General features: G+C 34.7%; 1 protein-coding gene across 4 annotated transcripts in view; it reads left to right on the plus strand.

Moving 5' to 3' along the window:
• The window catches only part of LRRC9 (leucine rich repeat containing 9), a 112,460-nt gene that overhangs the window by 46,849 nt on the left and 44,253 nt on the right, over positions 1–21,358 (plus strand). For all 4 annotated transcript variants that reach the window (XM_042943393.1, XM_042943396.1, XM_042943394.1 and 1 more), the window contains exons 15-19: positions 633–748; positions 4,405–4,617; positions 11,400–11,519; positions 19,433–19,624; positions 20,735–20,860. In XM_042943393.1, coding sequence (XP_042799327.1) covers positions 633–748; positions 4,405–4,617; positions 11,400–11,519; positions 19,433–19,624; positions 20,735–20,860 — 767 coding nt within the window. The remainder of the gene's footprint in view (positions 1–632; positions 749–4,404; positions 4,618–11,399; positions 11,520–19,432; positions 19,625–20,734; positions 20,861–21,358) is intronic.

The raw sequence follows: 21,358 nt of genomic DNA on the forward strand, positions 1-21,358 counted from the left end.
ACCATAGCCTAGACGAGTAAACACATAAAATCAACCATCACAATCCACCCCCTGTCTATGTGGCACTCATACACACCTTCCTATGCCATACTAAATAGTCAAATAAATAAACTAAGAGGCAAAATGGGTGAGGATGGTCAAAAGTTAAAAACTTCCAGTTTTGAGATTTAAAAAAGTCTTAGGGATTGTAATGTACAGCATGACTGTAGTTAGCAATACTGTACTGGATATTTGAAAGTTGCCAAGAGAGTAAATCTTAAAAGTTCTCAGCACAAGAAAAAAATTGTAATTATCCTTGGTGATGGATGTTAACTATAATTATTGTGATAATTATTTTTCCATGTACACATGTATCAAATTATGTTGTAATCCTAAAGCAAATACAATGTTATATGTAAACTATATCTCAACTTTAAGAACTTAAAAATTAAAGGGTAAAAAAAAACCTGCAGAAAGAAAATTAAACTGTCTAGGAGGGGTGGAAAAATAGGAAAAAAAAAAACCAGTCTCAATAACGTAATAGTTGGAACTTACTGAATTTATTGTTTATTAATCTGTGTAATAATGAAAAAAGTATATTATGTTTCATTTTGAAGAGTGTTTTTCTTGTTTTGTTATTGATTTTACTCTAGATTCTATCATGGGACAGAGAAACTGTGATTGCAGCATTCGGCAGTTCAAGTGGTTTGTCTTTGATCATGATCTTGTTTTGCCAGAATACATCGTTGAATTTGAGTATATTACAATGGTATGGATGTATTTTTAAAACTGGAATTCCTTAAGTAAGAAAAGAACAGAAATAGTAATTAACAGAAGTCTAATAATGTAGTGTCAAGTTTATACTATATATTTATACGTAAACATACATACAGTGGTTATTCTGTGAAGGGTTCATTTTCAAAAGAAATCATTATGACACCTAAACATTTTTATATGCAAATATGTTACATGAGTAATATATGGCCGTAGTCTCACCGAAAAAGCTTCAAACTATATTGAAGGATATATAATAAACATAAAATCTGATTTCACCTCACATGCAGCACCACTCCCTTTCATGAAGAAATCCACTATTAACAACTTCATGGGTTTGCTTTCACTGTTTTTTCTATGCATTTACGTATATAACAGCATGTAACATTTTACATAGTAGAATCAAGATCTAAGTATATTGTGATTTCTTTTTGCCTTTAATCATGTTTTGGACATATTTCCACTTCAGTACATATAGGTCTATACTTTATTCTTTTGGTGACTGCATTCTATCCAGTAATATCTAATTTATTTGACTATTCTCTTGTTCATGAAACATATAGGTTGTTTCCAGTTTTATTACTGTTTAAAAAGTATTTCAGTGAATATCATTATATATTCATCCTTATATAAATATGGAAGTTTCTCTGTAGAATAGATTGATACAATTGGATAGTCAAAGGATATACACATTTTAAATTCTGATACATTTTGCCAGTATTCTCCACAAAGCCTTGGCCATTTTACAAATTTCCAACAGTATGTGACAGAGCTTGTTTCTTTGCATGCTTACCAAAACAAGATATTATCAATCTTTTACTTTTCCACTCTGTGGGCAAGAAAAGGATATTTGATTCTTTAATAGGCTATGGATTATTTATAGTTTTATAAATCACTTGTTATATCCTTGGACTTTTCTTCTTTTAAAATGTTTTTAATGTTTATTTTATTTTTGAGAGAGAGAGAGAGAGAGAGTGCAGGGGAAGGGCAGAGAAAGAGGGAGACACAGAATCTGAAGCAGGCTCCGGGTTCTGAGCTGTCAGCACCCAGCCCAATGCGGTGCTTGAACTCACGAACCACGAGATCATGACCTGAGGCAAAGTCGGTCAGTTTACCAACTGAGCCACCCAGGCACCCCATCTTTTGACTATTTTCTATTGGACTCTATTTTTTTAAATTGATTGGAAAAATCCTTATATGCATCCTGGATATTAATCCTTTATCTTATATACACGTTGCGAATATTTTATGTCACTTGTCTTTTAAATCTATTTGTAGCAAAACCTTATTTGTCATTATTAATTTGCAATTTCCTGGTTAATTTTTAAGAGGTCAGATCGCTCCAAATTTCCTGATATGGATTCTGGGTTTTATGTCTCATTACAGAAGGCTTATATAAATATCTTCTTTATTTTCTTCCAATAACTATATAGGTTGTTCTACAACTTTAAGTTTTTTTAAGTACATCTGGAAATTATTTTATGTCATGTGAGAGAGGAAGATCAAATAATTTTTCCTTAAAAATGGATAGCTACTTGACCAAGCATCATCTTTTTGTTCTATTTTGAAGTGCCATCTTTATTGTTAAAATTATTTTCATATATAAGGGGTTTATTTATAGATCCTTCTATTCCATTGATCTCTTTGTCTAATCTTGGACCCCTCCCACATTGTTTTGGTTATTACAACTTTGATGATATACTTTGATATGCGACAGGGTAAATTCCCTTTCCCTGCCCTCACTCATCTTTTAAAAATTTTTCTTGGCTATTCTTGAGCACTTTCTCTTCCAAAAAGAAGTTAGAATCAGCTTGTTAAGTTTTATTTTAAAATCCTATTTAGTAATATAAAAATAGGGAGGGGGACAAAACATAAGAGACTCTTAAATATGGAGAACAAACAGAGGGTTACGGGAGGGGTTGTGGGAGAGGGGATGGGTGAGGGGCATTAAGGAATCTACCCCTGAAATCATTGTTGCACTATATGCTAACTAACTTGGATGTAAATTTAAAATAAATAAATAAATACATACATACATACATACATACATACATACATACATAAACAAATAAATAAAATCCTATTTAGGATTTGATTGAGATTGTATTGAATTTAAACCTTAATTTGGGACAAACTGTTCTGCAGTATTGGACTTCTCATCCAGGAACATGATAAGTTATTCCATTTACTCAAGTCCTCCCTACAGTTTTCTTTATTCAGGTTTTAAGTGTAATTCCGGGCACTTAGGCACTTATATTTTTACGTTGCTATTATGAATGAAACTGTTTCAGTCAAGTATGCTTTCAGCAAAGACCCAGACAAATAGTAGAAACCCAAACAAACTGTTAACATAACTCAAATAACAGGAAGTCAAGAGGTGGGCAGTCCTGGCTGTTGAGACTGTTCAGTGACTGATGTCAGCAAAGACCTTAGCTCCATCATCCATCTGCTTGCCACTTCATTAGCTCTTTTGATCTGAAGAGTCAGTTCTTTCTTCACTTCCGGGAAGTTTTCTTCTCTTAATTCCTCCATTATCTTCTCTCTTCCATTCTGTGTTCAGCCCTCTGGAACCTTGATTGGTTAAACACTGGACTTTCTGAGTTGATCCTCCATTTCTTTTAATTTTCTCTCTCTCATATTTTACATCTCCATTTAAAAATTCTATTATTCTGGAAGATTTCCTCAATATTAACCTCTGCTAATTTGATCATTGCTAATTTGATCTGCTGCCATATCCATTTGGTTTCTCAGAGCATTTAGTGAATACTTTCATTTCACTAATTATTTTTATTTTGACTCTAAAGTGTTACCATGTTCCTTTCTCTTTTTTTAAGTTTATTTATTTATTTTGAGACAGAGAAATAGAGGCACAGCACAAGTGGAGGTGGGGCAGAAAGAGAGAGGGAAAGAGAGAATCCCAAGCAGGTTCCACGCTGTCAAGCACAGAGCCCAATGTGGGACTCGAACTCACAAACCATGAGATCATGACCCGAGCTGAAATCAAGAGTCAGACACTTAACCAACTGAGCCACCAGGCACTCCACTCAATTCTTTTCGATAGCAGCCTGTTCTATTAGGGATGCTTTATTCCCCCAGATTTTAAAATAATTCTCTTATGGACCATTTTTTTTCTAGAGCCACTTCTGTTTATGTTTTTTATGCTCATTCATCCACAGTTTTTACCATAATTACTTAATCACCTGCTAATTACCTAGAGCATCCTACTGCTATTTTACTTGTTCACTCTGAACATCAAATTTCTCTGGATCTGTTCTTCAGAGTGGTTTATCTCCCACATATGTTTTGGCTACAGGTTACATTTCTGCTCCCATTTGTCTGTCAGTTTGGTCCCCTCTGATTTGTGTCTCACAATTCTTAGTCTTTTGTTGGCGCTCTCTCCACTGTTGAAAAATATTTAAAAATTATCTTTTGCCAGTTTTCAAGGACTTTTCAATGGGAGGGGATGAACATATTTGTTCTTAGCCCACAATTTTAATCTACTCTCACTGGTTTTCTAATGTGATTCTAATCATGATAGATATTATCATATAAACGAAAAAAACTTAATTAGTCTTTCTACATAGCCTACTTCTTATTCAAAGTGATAAATACAGCAACCAAATTTTCAATATTTTTAATAAATTTTTTTAGGTAAAGCCTCACTCTTTATTTTCTTCATTCAACAATGTTATTCTAGAAGAAAGCAAAAAAAATTCAGAAGGATCATTACTGTCTCAGGATTTGCAATTTGATGATGAAGTTATAAAAATGGATCCCAGGATCAAGCCCAGACCAAAACTTATTAATTTGGATGATAAAACAATACTTTCCCTTGCCAAGACTAACATTTACAGTCATATTGTGGTGAGTATTATAAGGAATAAAATTTGGGGACAGAAACCTTGAATTTGGAATCATAATCTACCATAAGAAGTCTAAAGATACTAAAGCACCTATCTGGTGATGCCAGTCATCATGCTGTCAAAATTAAAAGGACCTTGACCTCTCCTTCTTTGTGGACTAGATCAGATCAGTGTTGTCTGGTAGTAATATAATATAAACCATATATATAATTGAAAATTTTCTATTAGCCATGTTAAGAAAGTTTTCTTAATTAAAAGTAAGATTAATTTTAATAAATCCAATTTTTCTAAAATATTAACATTTCAATATGCAATCAATATGGAGAGTCATTCATCAGTTTCATACTAAGTCCTTGAAATGTGGAGTATATTTGCAGATGACAGCACTTGCAGCCCATCTCAAATCACACGAGCCACATTAGTGCTCAAAAGCCACATGTCACTAGTAGCTACTGTACAGGACAGTACAAGCCTAGAGGGTACCCTTCTAGTTTACAAGGGATTTTATTACTGAAAAAAAAAAGCTTTCTTTAAATGACTAAGACAGTTAAGTTTCAAATCAGTTCCCAGGATTAGTCAACATAGAATATTAGAGATTTATCTTTACAAAATTAATTAATAATTTGAGTTACTATTGAAGTGACATACTTTATTTAATTAATTTATTTTTAGTTAACATATAGTGTAATATTAGTTTCAGGAGTAGAGTTCAGTGATTCATGACTTACAGGTAACACTGAGTTCTCATCATAACAAATGCCCTCCTTAATACCCATCATCCCTTTAGCCCATCCCCCCACTCACCTCCCTTCCAGCAACCCTGTTTTTTCTCAATAGTTAAGACTCTGTTTTATGGTTTGCCTCTCTCTCTTTTTCCCTGTATGTTCATCTGTTTTGTTAAGTTCCACATATGAGTGAAATCATGTTATTTGTCTTTCTCTGATTTATTTTGCTTAGCATAATACACTCTAGCTCCAACCACATCATTGCAAATGGCAAGATTTCATTCTTTTTGAGGGCTGAGTAATATTCCATTATATAGAAATATATAATAGAATATATAGATAGATAATGGAATATCCATATCTATAGATATTCTATTATATATATATATATATCTAATCTAATATGTATATATAGATATATAATGGAATATATATATACCACCATATATAATGGAATTATGTATACACACACACACACTCACACCACCTCTTCTTTATCCATTCATCAGTCAGGGGTTTTGGGCTCTTTCCATAATTTGGCTATTGTTAATAATGCTACTGTAAACATCAAGATGTATATGTCCCTTCAAATCAATATTTTTTTATCCTTTGGGTAAATACCTAGTGGTGCAATTGCTGGCTTGTAGGGTAGTTCTATTTTTATCTTTTTGAGGAGCCTCCATACTGTTTTCCAGAGTGGCTGCACCAGTTTGCATTCTCACCAACAGTGTAAGAGGGTTCCCCTTTGTCCACATCCTTGCCGACATCTGTTGTTTTCTGAGTTGTTAATTTTAGCCGTTCTCATAAGTGTGAGATGATACCTCATTGTACTTTTGATTTGTATTTCCCTGATGATGGGTGATGTTGAGCATTTTTTCATGTGTCTGTTACTCATCTGGATGTCTTCTTTAGAAAAATGTCTATTCATGTCTTTTGCCCATTTCTTAACTGAATTGTTTGTTTTTGAGTGTTGAACTTTATAAATTCTTTATAAATTTTGGATACTTATGCTTTACCAGATATATCATTTGCAAATATCTTCTCCCATTCTAAAGGTTGCTTTTTTCGTTCTGTTGATTATTTCCTTTGCTATGCAAAAGGTTTTTATCTTAATGAAGTCCCAATGTTCATTTTTGCTTTTGTTTTCTTGCCCCTGGAGACATGCCTAGTAAGAAGTTGCTACAGCCAATGTCAAAGAGGTTGATGCTTGTGTTCTCCTCTAGGATTTTCACATTTAGGTGTTTCATCCATTTTGAATTTATTTTTGTGTATGGTGTAAGAAAGTCTTCCAGTTTCAGTTTTTTGCATGTTGCTGTCCAGTTTTCCCAACACCATTTGTTGAGACTATCTTTTTTCCATCAGATATTCTTTCCTGCTTTGTCGAAGATTAGTTGACCATATAGTTGTGCGTCCATTTCTGGGTTTTCTATTCTGTTCCATTGATCTATGTTGAAGCAACTTACTATACACAGAGGCAACTCTACTGAGATATGAAGTCTACCTCCACACCTTGACTTTCAGATCTGTCCACTTCAAATCTGCTACCATTCTATGCAAACTACCATTATCTCTGACCTAGACTATTGCCATAGCCTTCTAATACTCTGTCATTCAACATTGCACAACTCCAGGAAGTGCAATTCACATTATATTCTATTAATGTGTTCTTTGGGTGCCATTCATAACTGAATATAACTCAATATGGGGGTTAGAGGGTACCACCTAGAGCTGTACAATAGAGGCTTTGTCCTGCTTTCACTTTGAGCCCCCAATTTATTCTGCATGTTGAAGCTAGAGCAATCTTTTCAAGATACAAATTTGCTCATATCTTTGTTACCCCTTACCACTCTTCCTTGAAATCTTCAAATGATTTTCCATTGTTTTAAAAGTAAAACCAAAGTCCTTAATATGGCCTATAAGATTCTGAATGGCCTGGATCCTGGCCTACCTTTCCAGACTCTTTCAATATTACCCTCTCTTTAGTTCTCCATGCTCAGCCTCCTTTCTGTTTCTTAAATGCATTCTGCTTGCATCCAACACAGATCCTCTGCACTTTCTAGTCCTCTGCATGGAATGTTCTCCCCTGACCCTCTTCTCCTAGTTAATTCCCACACATCTTTTAGATCTATACTAAAGCAAAGTTTTCTCTTACCTCTGAGTCTGCATCAGATTCCTTTGTTATATGCTCTGTGTCCTTCCGAGACTGTAAATTCCACAGTGGCTGAGGCTGTGGCTATTCTTCGATATGTATATCCCCAGCACCAGGGCAGCAATATAAGATGGTTCAGTGTGCATTGCACAAGAGGGCCAAATCCAAGGGGTACACTTTAAATCTATAGTAGTATATTTACTACAATTTTCTGACAACTGTTCATAGAATTTCTTGTGCTAACAAAATAAGAATATTGTGATAATTTTCTAAAAGCTGAAAATAGTGGTGTCTTGAGGAAAGGATGGATGCTGCTTCAGATCCTCTGTCCCCCACTCTCTCTGCCCCTTCCCTGCTGGTTCTCCCTCTCTATCTCAAAATAAATAAATAAACTTTAAAAAATAAAATAAAATAAAATAAGATAAAATAAAATAAAAACAATATCTTTACAGCAAATGGTTCTTACAAAGTGGGTTTGCTTGAACTGCAGAAGTAGCAAACAAATTAATATCTGATACACTGAGAAGACAAGTATCTGATTGATACTTGAGAAGACAAGTTATTCTCACATGACATTATCTTTCTATGTGTGCCCTGAAAGCTGAGATACAGATAAATATTCAGAAATTATTTTTATCTTGAAAGTCAATTACATTGTTCCAATGTGACATTTCTAGATCACTTGTTTATGAAGACAATTTTTTTCAAGTGACTATATAAAACAAAAAGAATGAAAAAATGTTTAAAAAATTTTTAATGTTGCTTTATTTTATTTTTATCTTAAAGTTTATTTATTTTTGAGAGACAGAGAGAGACAGAACACTAGCAGGGGAGGGGCAGAGAGAGAGAGAGAGAGGGAGACACAGAATCCAAAGCAGGCTCTAGGCTCCAGCTGTCAGCACAGAGCCTGCCATGGGGCTCAAACCTACAAACTGTGAGATCATGACCTAAGCCAAAGTCAGACATTTAACAGACTGAGTCACCCAGGAACCCCTATTTACTTTATTTTTGACTGAGAGAGAGAGACAGAGACAGAGACAGAGACAGAGACAAAGAGTGAGTGAATAGTGCAGGGGCAGAGAGTTGCAGGGGAGAGAGAATCCCAAGCAGGCTCAGTGATGTCAGTGCAGTGCCCGATGCAGGGATCAATCCCATGAACCATGAGATCATGACCTGAGCTGAAATCAAGAGTCAGATGTTTAATTGACTGAGCCACTCAGGGGCCCCCAAAATATTTTTGAAAATAAGAAGTGTGGTCAATAGTTTTGAGTCTGCTTCTGAAAATATTTAGAAAACATCTTTTTTCAAGGGGTTGCTTTGGTCCAACTATGTTGTCACCATCCACCAAATCTTCAAGTCTAGGAGATTAAGTTTGACCTTAACCAGTTATTATTAGGGAGGAAGGAAAGCTTCATGACATGATGGCAGTACCACCATCTGCATCATAAATGTGCCGTATAGCGATTATAAGAACATTCTTTGAGTTGACGTGGAGAAATTATTGTTTCTGCCCTATAAGGTAAAGAGTTCATATTTGAGTAATAAATTTTTTATAATAAAGCTTTAGTAATGAAAAGCTTAAATGCATGAGTTTGATTGGATTGAGCTTCCACAACATACATTTCTATAGATTTAAAGGGATTAAATAAACGTTAAAAAAAAAAACAGCAATAGTTTAAAAAAAAAGGTAGGCCTTCTTTAATTATCTTTGGTTTGTAAGATAAAAAACAGTGAGGAGGAGAATAAGACTTCAGAATACCTGGCTTGCTTGTGACCTCCACCTGACTGCCTTAATTTGATCAATACCCATAACATAAGAATGGAAGAACCTCTCATCCTAAACTTGCATATACTGCCTAAAAGCCAGGAAAACCTTCTAGGGCTTCTAGTAAAAATAATGGCTACTACAACAAGAATGTTTAGACATCACACCCTTTATTCTCCTTCCTTTGTGCCATTACTATAAGAGAAACCGAGGGTACACACACACACACCTCTTATTTTCTTTTCAGTCTTCCCCTCTAGATTGAGTTTTTTAGGACACCTAAAAATAAATAAAATATATAGAAATAAAGGTGGGAGATGGGAGGGAATGAGTGAAATAGGTGAAGGGGATTAAGAGTACACTCATTGCGATGAGCACTGAGAAATGTATAAATTGGTGAATCCCTATCTTATACACCTGAAACTAATATAACACTGTATGCTAATTATACCTGAATAAAAAAGAATATAGTTATTAGTTGTATGTCTGGCTTGTATGTCTGGCTTTTGCACCGATTTATTCATCTAGCATTTACTGAGCATTTGCTATGTTTTAGGCAATGAGTTAAGCATTGGAGGTTCAAAATGAGTTATCTTCCCTATCTCAAGGACATCATTTTAGCAGAGGAGACAGATATGTATACAAATACAAATTTGCAAAGGCAAATTTTAAAATTTTAGTATATCTTTAAGGAACAGGCCCTGTGTTTGTAAAGACCCTAACTTTGGCAACTTGTGGTTAGATTTAACTAAAGACAGACTGATGGTATGAATAGCCAGTGGATACTATTGTAGTAGTCCAAAGGACAATAATAGTCTGAACTAAAACACTTTTAGTAGTAATGGTATGGAATGGTTGGTTTGAGAAACATTTCTAGAATCAAATGCATATGGAAAAGAGGAAAACGGGGTGGTCAACAATAACTGTTGGATAGATAGTCAAACTCTTAATCAGGATTGAAAAAATAGACTACCAGGCAGATATGTATGGAAAATGATGAATTCAGTTTGGACATGTTAAGTGTAAGGTATCTGTAGATACCAAAATGTGACCTGTAGAATAAACTATTCTGCATAAATTGACCCTTCTTAACAATTTTAACTAAATTTTGACAACTATTTGACATGTAGATGTTTCTCCCTGCCAAGAATTTGGTTATATCCACAGTATAATAGGGCATAAGATGGTGGTGGTGAGTGAAGAGAGTTGGGAAGTAGATGCTTGATTTTATCATAATACCAATTTGTTGTGAATATTAAAACATTTTTAATTATATGAAAACATTTTTATATTAAATTATATTAAAACATTTTTCCTGTGCCACTGCTTATTCTGTAGACTATGCATAAACATAATCTTCACTTGATACCTCTCACGATGGTGTAGTGTAAAGACGGAAAAATATATAGACATCAGGGTATCCTCTAAATATTAAAAAAAAAAACAACTGTAATAACACTCATTTTTGTCTAGCCCGGGATCAAATGGACAGGAAAAGTCTACGCCAAATTCTGATATGGAAACACTTTCCTACCTCCTTCTTTGAGTGTCTGTCCTCCTACTTTAGCATCCTCAGCCTTTCTTCTTTAGTCCTGTGCCTTCATACAGTTTTGTCCAATCAAGGTGTATCCTTGCCATCTTCTCTCTTATGAGGTATCCTAGCCAATACCCAAAGTCTTTAGGGCCTATATCGTTCACTGGCTAGCGTGAGAAATAGATGTGCCTTAATAAATGTCTTAACAATGTATTTAGCTATTTTCTAAAAAGACTTTTGAAGTCAGTTAAGTGTCTGACTCTTCTTGATTTCAGCTCAGGTCGTGATTTCATAGTCGTGAGATTGAGCCCTGAGTTGGGCTCCGTGCTGGGCATGGAGCCTACTTAAGAGTCTCTCTCTCCCTCTCCCTCTACCCCTCCCCCCACTTGTGCACACATACGCTCTTGCTCTCTTTCAAAAAAAAAATTTTTTTTAGACTCAAGTGGAAGATCAAATTAATCAAGAACAGGGCCCAGTGATGCTATTATAAGGTATACTTTTAAAATCATACATTAGATATATTTCTTATTGGCTCTCTCTCAATGTTAAAAAACTATGATATGGAATGTAATCTGTCTTATTTTTTTATTTATATTTCAATTTATTTCAGAGTCTGAATCTACATGGAAACAGCTTGAGTAAATTGAGAGATCTCTCCAAGTTAACAGGACTTCGAAAACTTAGTATCAGCTTTAATGAATTTACCTGTTTAGATGATGTATACCACTTGGTAAGAACTGTCCTTTTGAAACTATTTAAGTAAAATAAAATTATTAATTTAATAGATAAATTATTTTTGTAATTATGACCTCAAATATTCCATATTCAGGATTATACAGCTCAAATTGGGAACAAACATACATACATTATGATATGTTACTTTGTCTAAAATAGGTCTTGGATTCAGATTCCATTTGGAAAACCAATTATACGCCTGTGGTCATATCTGATTTCTAGCTACTTGAAAATAAATTTATTAAAACTACCCCAGATTTGTTTTTAAAATGTCTTTTGGAAATTGTCATTTCCATTGTTTTCTCATTCTTATTTTTCTGCTCCTGAGTCCTTATTTCTTCATTCTCTAGTTTACTACTTCATATTGAAGGCTGTCAATTCTTCCCATTTGTTCATTGTTCATGTTGTTATTTCTCTTTTCCTTCTGCCTTGTTCTTTCTACCTGAATGTCACCCGCACGGACCTTGTTGAACTTGTGTTCGCCCTCTCACAGATAATAGGACAAATACAGTAATGCACATGTACCCATAGCTAAGCATCTTATCTGGCTTTTGTTTTCTTTGTTATGTATCATATAACAAAAATAATTACATATGTGGCTCCAGAACTCCAACCAGCATCCCCTGTTTCCATGGGTCCCAGGTCACTGACATACCGTTTCAGAATATATCATCATCCTCAGCTCTTCATTCCCTACCTGCTGCTTTCAACCATATCAAAGCCCTTGCGTTGCTGCTTCTCCCACTCTGGTCAGAACTGTTACTTTGCTAACTGACCTTAAGTTTTAGTATTAAGCCCCCTTCCTTGTTTCTTTTGGTAAGCCGAGGTCCTTTGTAATAGAATCCCTGATAGTTTGGGTTCGATATACAGCTAAGTAAAGAAGACAGTTTGGGGTGCTTGCGTGGCTCAGTCGGTTAAGCATCCGACTTAGGCTCAGGTCATGGTCTCGGGGCTCTTGAGTTTGAGCCCCGCGTCAGACTCTGTGCTGACAGCTTGAAGCCTGGAGCCTGCTTCAGATTCTGTCTCCCTGTCTCTCTGCCCCTCCCCACCTCACGTTTCCTCTCTGTCTCTCTCTCTCTCAAAAATAAACATTAAGAAAAAAAGAAGGTAGTTTAATAGAGGTCCCAAGACTATATGTAAATGGTTGGCATGTTTTATTTAACTTTTTTTCTGATGATTTGCCAATGGTTCCAGAGGTTATGACAGCCATAATTATTTTGCTTAGGCACAAAATTTGATGAGTAAACTCTTAAGTCATGCAAGGCACTTAGATAGTGAGTGAGCTTAGCCAGCTTCTCAGCATGTATTTTGTAGTACAGTTTTGTTGTTCTCCTTAGACGGAAAATTTTCTTTCAACATCATAGCTTCACAGCCTACTTACTAGATTAATATTACTGTGGACATTTTACAGGTAAGAGAACTGGACAAATATGCCTAAGTGGTGTTTTCAAATTTTAAGATTAGCAAAGGTAGATAGATAGATAGATCTAGATAGATCAGATACATCAAGTATCTGATATATAACTATGTCTTGAAAAATGACTACAGGAATGTTAGGGGTGATCAGAGGGAGGAAATAATCTGTGTGTATTTTTTTCACCTTTTTATTGTAAAATAAAACAGATACAGGGGTGCGTGAGTGGCTTGGTTGGTTAAGCATCCAACTCTTGATTTCAGCTCAGGTCATGATCTCATGGTTCATGGGTTTGAGCCCTGCATCGGGCTCCATGCTGACAGTGTGGAGTATGCTTGGGATTGTTTTTCTCCCTCTCTCTCTGTCTCTCCTCCACATACCTGCTCTCTCTCTCTCTCTCAAAATAAATAATAATTTAAAAAAACAGATACAGAAAACTACGTACTTCAAGCACATGGCTTAGTAAATTATTATAAGGTGAATGTGCTTGTAACTAGCGCCCAGGTCAAGGAATAGAACTTTGTAAACTACAACATAAGCCCCTTCTATATATGCCCCATCCCTCCAAGAAATCATTATTTTGACCTCTCCAGTAATCCTCTCCCTGCATTTTCCCCCATAGTTTCATCACCCAAATGTGCATCCCTACCTAGTACAATAGTTTGGTTTTGCCATTCTAAAAATCGTTTAAGTCTCTTTTAATTTATAGGTTTCTCTTATAATTCCTTCTTTCCCCTTCCACTCCCCATAGTTTATCTCTAGAAATGCTTTGACCTTCCAATCCCAAGAGTGTCCCACAATTTGGACCCTGCTGATTTGCTTATGATACAATCCTACACAGCCCCCACCCTCAGTATTTTCTGCAATTTGGCAACTAAATCCAGAAATTGGATCAGACTCAGGTTCCATTCCTCTGGTAAGACTGTAAGAATCAGATCATGTGTGGTTGACTCATTTTTCTCATGCTGGTAGCATTATTAATGTCTGTATCCATTAACTCATCAGTGATTACAAAATGGCAATATTTCTATTCTATCATTTCTTTTTCATTTATTAGTTAGACTATTTTTACGTAAAGACATTTCCCCTTTTCTGTGATTTGGTTACCCAGTGGTACCACTCATGTAGAAAATGCAGAATAGGTGTTTATTTGCCTTTATTTACCAATTTTGAAGATAACGAATGGTTCTTTGTGATCTCCCAAAGACAAGCAATTCCTTTTTTGTTTTAATATCATTAGGAATGCAGGGTCTTAAACACATTTGATGAGAGTCCATCCATTCAATTATTATCATGATTAAAGCTCAAATTTTATCATCTTCACCAATGGAATCATCTTAAAGTTAGCTTCTTTTGCCATGACCATAGTGGTCTCTGATAGCTTCTTTGCCACCTGGCATAAAAGATGTTCCATGTCCATTTTCTGTATTTTCTTTTGTAGACATGGGATCAGCCATTTCTTCAAGGAGCCCTAGTTTCTTTTAGAGAAAAGTGGTATTTCAGGACCACAGTCTGGGTTGGTCATTGTTTCTAGGTCTTTCCATTGGACAGAACTTATTATGGGGAAGGTGTGTGCGTGTGTTTGTGTGTGACTATATATGTATGTATAACTAAAACTAACCTCATGTATTTATATTGGTATTTCCAATTCAGATTCAATACTGAAAATCTTTTAGCTTAACCTCTTCTCTGTTACTTACATCAGTATCTTTCTTTCTCTCACACCAATAATCCTCAGTTTCAAGGGTACAAATTGATAGCAGTGGACTATTTAATAACTGCTCATTGTTTTATCCCTTATTACACACACAAAAGTCTCAGAATAACAGCCCTGATACTCTCATCAATATGATTACTGGGAAGATTTTTTTTATTTTGTATATGTTCTTTCCATTATTCATTTTAAAAATGAATCAAAATGATCATTCTGTATATACTTTGTCAGAACATGTAGCCTTGCACTTTGTACACTCTCCCTTTTAGTTGTTTGGTAACTGTATATTTAATTCTTGTCACTAGTCCTTAGGTTGGTATCTCTCTAAACATTTTGATCGTCTGAAAAATATTCTATTATAGATTCCTCAGGAAGGGCTTATGGGGACAATATCCCTTCCACTACTGCATGTAGATAATAGTTTTTCTATATCCTCTACACATGCAAGGCAGTTTTGCTAGATATAAAATCCTTGGCTCACAATTTATTTCCTTGGCCATCTTAAATGTTACTTGTTTCTTCTGACATAAACTGTTACTGTAGAAAAGTCTGATGACAGTGTACAATTTTTCCCTCATAAGTCACATGCTTTTTTCTTCTGGATGGCCAAAGAACTTTTTAAGTTTTTTGTTTTTTTTTTTTAAGTTTAGTAATTTTACTAGAATATGTCTTGGTATTGGTCGCTGGGCCAGTATTTCAGCTTCACAGTATGCTCTTCCAAAATACAGATTAACTGGGTGTTGTATGGAAACCAATTTGACAGTAAATTTCATATATTAAAAAATTAAAAAAAAAATACAGATTAAAATCATTTTTTCTTTCCTTTTTTTAAATTGAAAGTTTTAAGCCTCTTTTTTTGCTTCCTTGCTTCAGTTTTCTTCTTCTTCAGGGATGCACATTATCCACATGTTGAATCTTTACCTATCTTCACTATTGGTCACTTTCTTTTGTGTCCTTTTTATTTCTTAATTTAAAATTTTAAGTCGATTTGATTTTACAATTTTTTTTTACCTTCTGTTTCTCTTAAAGCATTACCTATTGTTTTACTTGCTTTTGTGTTTGACTATTTGTTCTGAAATGTTTTTCTTTTATTTCAAATTATTTTATGGGTTCTTTCACCTTACTACTGAGTTTTTCTAATCCATATTTATATTGTTATTTTTTATCTTGTATCATTCTTAACATCTTTTTGCTTGTTTTAAAATAGTAAGTTAATAGTCATGATAAGTTCTGAGCATATCTTTCTGGTGTTCTTTTATTGCCAACAGCAATGTCTCTCTCTCCTTTCTGCACCCCCACCCCTCTCCCTCTCCTTCCTGCTCTCCTAACTTTGGGATTTTATCTCAATACTTTTCTGCTGCTCATTTTTTAATGAAATTATTTTTTCTTAACTTCTAAAACGAAGTGGAGTTAGGGAAAGCTTTCCTACCTTCACAGATCTCCCTCCTCTGTTGTTTATTTTTGCTTTAAAAAAAATTATAGCGCTTACTTTCTGACATTTCCCGACTCTACTCTCTTCCTCCACTTTGCTCTGAACTTTATCGTTTATTTGTGTTTTTTGTCTTTATCCTGTTTAATTTTTGAGTTTCTTCTTTGAGAAGGATTTTGTTCTAGAAGGGGGCCTTCTAGGGGAGTTTTAAGATCCATAAGTGCTGGACTGCCCCAGCTGCTTCAGACCTTTCTCCTGTAGGTCCCATGCATGCACTCAGTAATGAACAAGGCAGAACTTCTCCCAGTTGTACTCAGGTTGGCTCCCATACTTTCCAGTAAACATTGGCAGCCTTTTGGGGTCTGTCTTGTTCTCAGGTCCATCAGATGCTGCCTGATGGTTCCTGCTTCCTCTCATATAGGCATGGATACCCCGTAGGGCTTGTGGTTGTTGTTGGTTTATCCCTACGGCTTCTTTGGGATCTTATTGGGCTACCTTGTCATGTAACTTTGTTATAAACGTTGTCCATGGAATTTGGGTTTATTTATTTATTCTGTTTTTGTGTGGGGATTCAGAGAGATTGAAAACTTATGCTGCCTCCACCTCTTTATTCTCCAGTAATGAGTTTTGTATGTGTGTTTAATATGAATTATGTTTATCTTGGCATTACAAAAGGTTATGATCTAGTTTAATCACTCACCTTCATTCTTTGAATTATTTTAATTTTTTTTAATGTTTATTTATTCTTGAGAGAGGCAAAGCATAAGTGAGGGAGGGGCAGAGAGAGGGAGACACAGAATCCAAAACAGGCTCCAGTCTCTAAGCTCTCAGCACAGAGCCCAACGCGGGGCTCGAACTCACATACTGCAAGATCATGACCTGAGCCGAAGTCAGACGCTCAACTGACTGAGCCACCCAGGCACCCCTCACATTCATTCTTCTGTCTTCTAGGTTTTTTTAAATTTACCTTGGAGATATCTCATTTTTACTCTAATTTTCCTTAAGCATGTCTCTAACATAGAGAGTTTCCATACCTGCCTTGCATGCTACAAGTTGCTTCTACTAGGTTGCAGAAAATAAATATATTATTCTTAAGTGTTCATCATCCTGGCCTTGCCTTGTAAATGAAAATACCCAACCTAACACTGTTTATATAATGGAAGACTTGGCTTCGTTAATGATGAAAACATATATATACTCTATGGTTTTTATAGCGTTTTTAAAAGTCTAAACAAGACATCCATACAATAAATTAAAAAGTCCTAGCCTGCATCTTTGTCATTCGCTCACCTGAACTATCAGGAAAAGAGTATCTGAAAGAAAACAATAAGAACAGATTTGTTTCTCTGAAAATAGCTCCACCATAGAGTAGGCCGGGGAAAGACAATTATATATATATATATATATATACAACACACACACACACACACACACACACACACACACATATAGACAAATATAGACAAATATAGACATATATATATATATATATATATATATATATATATAAATGGCTCTTTGCAATCTTAATCTGGATTATGTGCCTAATTTTTTATTGAAATAATACTTCTGTCTTATCTCTTCCAATGAAAAACTTATTGTTAAAGTGTTCTTGATGTCTAGAGAGAGCTAATTTATATTTACAGAATGAACCATTATCCCTAAGAATAGTTAAAGGAGGTGTTGTGGGTTTTAATCTTTGTAAATTGGCTGTGCTATACTGTGATTTAAGGATTTAAACTGAAGCACAAGAACTATTAAGACCAAAAACTCTGCCACAGAACTGAAAATACTTAATATCTGTTTTATATCTTGGGATTACAAAAATGAAGATCCTATCCCCCTTTTCAAGGAAAGAAGACAGTTATTTTTTTATGATGCATGGTTCCCAAATGCTAGTCTGCATGTAAGTGCCAGAATTTGGGACAAGTTTTTACCACTTTATGATGAAAACTGGGAAAAGACAGGCCATGTAGTAAACCTTTATAAAGCCAAAAAGACTGTTCTAAGTCTAAGGACTTTATGTCCTTAAGGAAATCAAGTTCATTTTTAATCCATAGTAATATTACTTTTTATTTTTAAAAATATGTTGCAAAATATCTTCTTAAAGTTCTTAATCTCTTCTTTGTTCTAAGTCTGAATTAGTATACACCTTAAAAGAAAATTTTATTTGCAACAAATAGAAGTAACAAATTGAAGTCTTAAAGACTTCTTACAAATAACTAGATGAATATCTGAATAGATAAATGGCTAAAGACAAGACACAAGAAACAAAAACAAAATTTAAAAATGGCTCATACAAAACACATGGAAAGATGTTCAACTTCACCGGTCATAAGCAATGTAAATTAAAATAAGGCAGATGAATTGGTGGGTATTTAAGAAAATGAACATTCTCATATTCTACTGTTGGAAGAAAAAATTGGTACAAACATCCTTGAATATTATTTGGCAGTATTTATCAAAAATTTTAACAATATAGAAATCCAAACTAAGAATCACATTTTTAAAAATCTCTTCTGAAAAAACATGAGAGTCTCAGTTAAAGTCTCATGATCATGGATGTTTGTGGTAGTGTTGTCAACAATTAGAAGCCACATAAATGTTCGTAGTAATATGTTTAAAATAATCCTAATTATTCACTTATTGGAATATTATACAATCAGTACAATATTGGAATATTATCCAAAACCATTTTAAAGAATATTTAATGATGCATGAATGTGAAAGGGATACAAATTTCTATGTAATACAATGTTTTGTGTAAGACTATGTGTGCATATAATTGAAACAATGTTTTCAGTGGCTCTTTTTTTTCTTTTTAAGCTTATTTATTTATTTTGAGAGAGAGAGAGAGAGAGCAAGGGAGGGGCAGAGAAAGAGGGAGCAAGAGAGAGTCCCAAGCAGTCTCCACGCCGAGGGTGGAGCTGATGCGAGGCTCAAATTCACAAACTGTGAGATCATGACCTGAGCTGAAATTTCTACCTCTGAAGGTGAATCTTTTTTAACCAGGCCATGGGTTCAATGGTATAAACCAGCAGCCCAGAAAGTAAAAGTGAAATTCCTTGTTTTGGGGGGATAAATTATCTTGTCAGTTACTCTTCAGTTTCTTTCCTAGGAAAACAAATGCCTGCCTCTCTACCTTAGAAGGGTGAAGTGAGAATTGAGGGCTAAAAATAAAAGACCTGTAGCTCTTTGGGAGAATACATATGTTGATACCATAATGCAATGTATCTACTGTGTAGGTTTTCTGTAAGAATTACCAAAAAGCATGGAAATACTTAGTGAATCATAGAGACAAGAACTCTGTAAATAGAAACTGTGCACCACTTCTATTTGTATGTGTTGCAGTATAACCTTGAATATTTGGATGCAAGCCATAACCATGTGATAACGCTGGAGGGATTCAGAGGTCTGATGAAACTCAAGCACCTAGACTTGAGCTGGAATCAATTGAAAAAGTCTGGTGATGAAATAAATATGTTATGCAAACACACTGCAAGCCTTCTTAGTCTTGATATTAGGCATAATCCATGGCAAAAGGTACGCAGGAGATGTATTTATAAAAAAGCAAAGAATCATTTTTATTTCTAAGCCATTTTCTTGGTACTATTCAGCAGTAGCCAGAAATGGGAAAACTATCTTTGTTTTACTAGAATTCCTTTAAGTATTTTATAAGTTGAATTTAGTGTAGTGATCAAATGAATTAAATGTTACTATAAGGAAAGCTTTTTTTGATAAGCTCTAATAGTTTGAGAGTATGGTGGCTTTAAGAGTGTTAGATACCATTGCTATTTGCAAACTTTGGGAGGGATTATACAGTTCAGTGTACTAGAACCTATTGTAATGAAGCATGGGACCAAGAATAATAGAATACAGTGAGAGAAACAGACTATTAAGGGAGGGAATACATTTGTTACTTCCCCTGATAAACCTGCATTATAGAGGCTTATTTTCTGCTATAAAAGGAAATTTGATTAAACACTATTTTTTTCTCATCACAAAAATACAGAGATTCATGCTAAGAAATTTCAGTATTCAATGATTATATTTAAGGGTATCTCCAAGGATTTAAAATAAGCCCCAAGCCAATAATTTCAAGAATCCTCCTTTCCTTGCTTTTCAAAAATGAATATAAGACTGGGTTCAATATTTTAAAAAGAGGCTAATGATTGGTTCTGTTAAATTGGCCAAGTTACTATGTTTATGTTGTTCTATTTCTTTTTTGCTCGGGAAAATTGAAGGGTATTTTTCTTTTGCCAAAGCAGACACAGAATGTGTACAGCTATCTTCCCGTTGCCAAACTAGATGCCAAGGGCTAAAGATCTATAGAGACTTTACACGGAGCTGACTAACTGCTGATCTAGAAGAACAGGAGTTCACTGCCATTGTGCTCTGAGCACTTTTCACCACACTTTTCAACAGCTTATAGCCAGAAGTCATCTGGCTTCAAACAAAACAGATTAGTTTTTAAACAGAATTTAATTTCAGCTACTGGAGAACTAAGTTAGGCCCTTATTTTTAGATATATGTAAGACAGTGGGAGATGCATGATTTTGAATTACAAGGGAAGGAAAGAAGAAGCACACTCCTTTCCATGCCATAACATATGTAATATTTTGTAAAAATTAACCTTTTCTTATTTCTCCCAAGCCAGCCACATTAAGGCTGAGTGTTATTGGCAGATTAAAGGCTCTCACTCATTTAGATGGACTCCTCGTTTCTGAAGAAGAAACAATAGCAGCAATGAAATTTATTACTGGAACAAAGATTACTCAGGTTGGGTTTCACTGTTTAATATTTTTTGTGCTGTTTAGAATATACAAGTTATATATTCCATACCTTGCTTGTTTTTAAGATTTTGTGTCTTCTTTTAGCATGCTAATAAAAAAAAAACAATCAATATGTAACAACCATATCACTCGAACTTTTTTTCCTGTTTAAATGTATCTTATTTAAATACCAACTGGTTGTATGGATTCTCATCCCTGCACACTACCCCCAAAATGCCTCCTGGGTAATTGTATTTTTTCCTAGTCAACTTGAAAACTCACCAGAGTCCTTTCTAGAGCCTACATGAAAACAAGCAACTTTCTGTGGACAAAGTAAGCTTAGAGGCCTTGATAAAGCATTTAGTGAATTACCTATTTAGTATTGACATTACTGGCTGAAACAAAACAAAACAAAACATAACATAATTAATGAACTTGGGCAGGGGGCAGGAAATGCCAATATTATCCAGATTAAGAATGCTGTACTCTGGCCAAAATAGCTGCA

The sequence above is a fragment of the Panthera leo genome, chromosome B3, assembly GCF_018350215.1.
Source record: "Panthera leo isolate Ple1 chromosome B3, P.leo_Ple1_pat1.1, whole genome shotgun sequence".
NCBI classification, from domain to species: Eukaryota; Metazoa; Chordata; class Mammalia; order Carnivora; family Felidae; genus Panthera; species Panthera leo.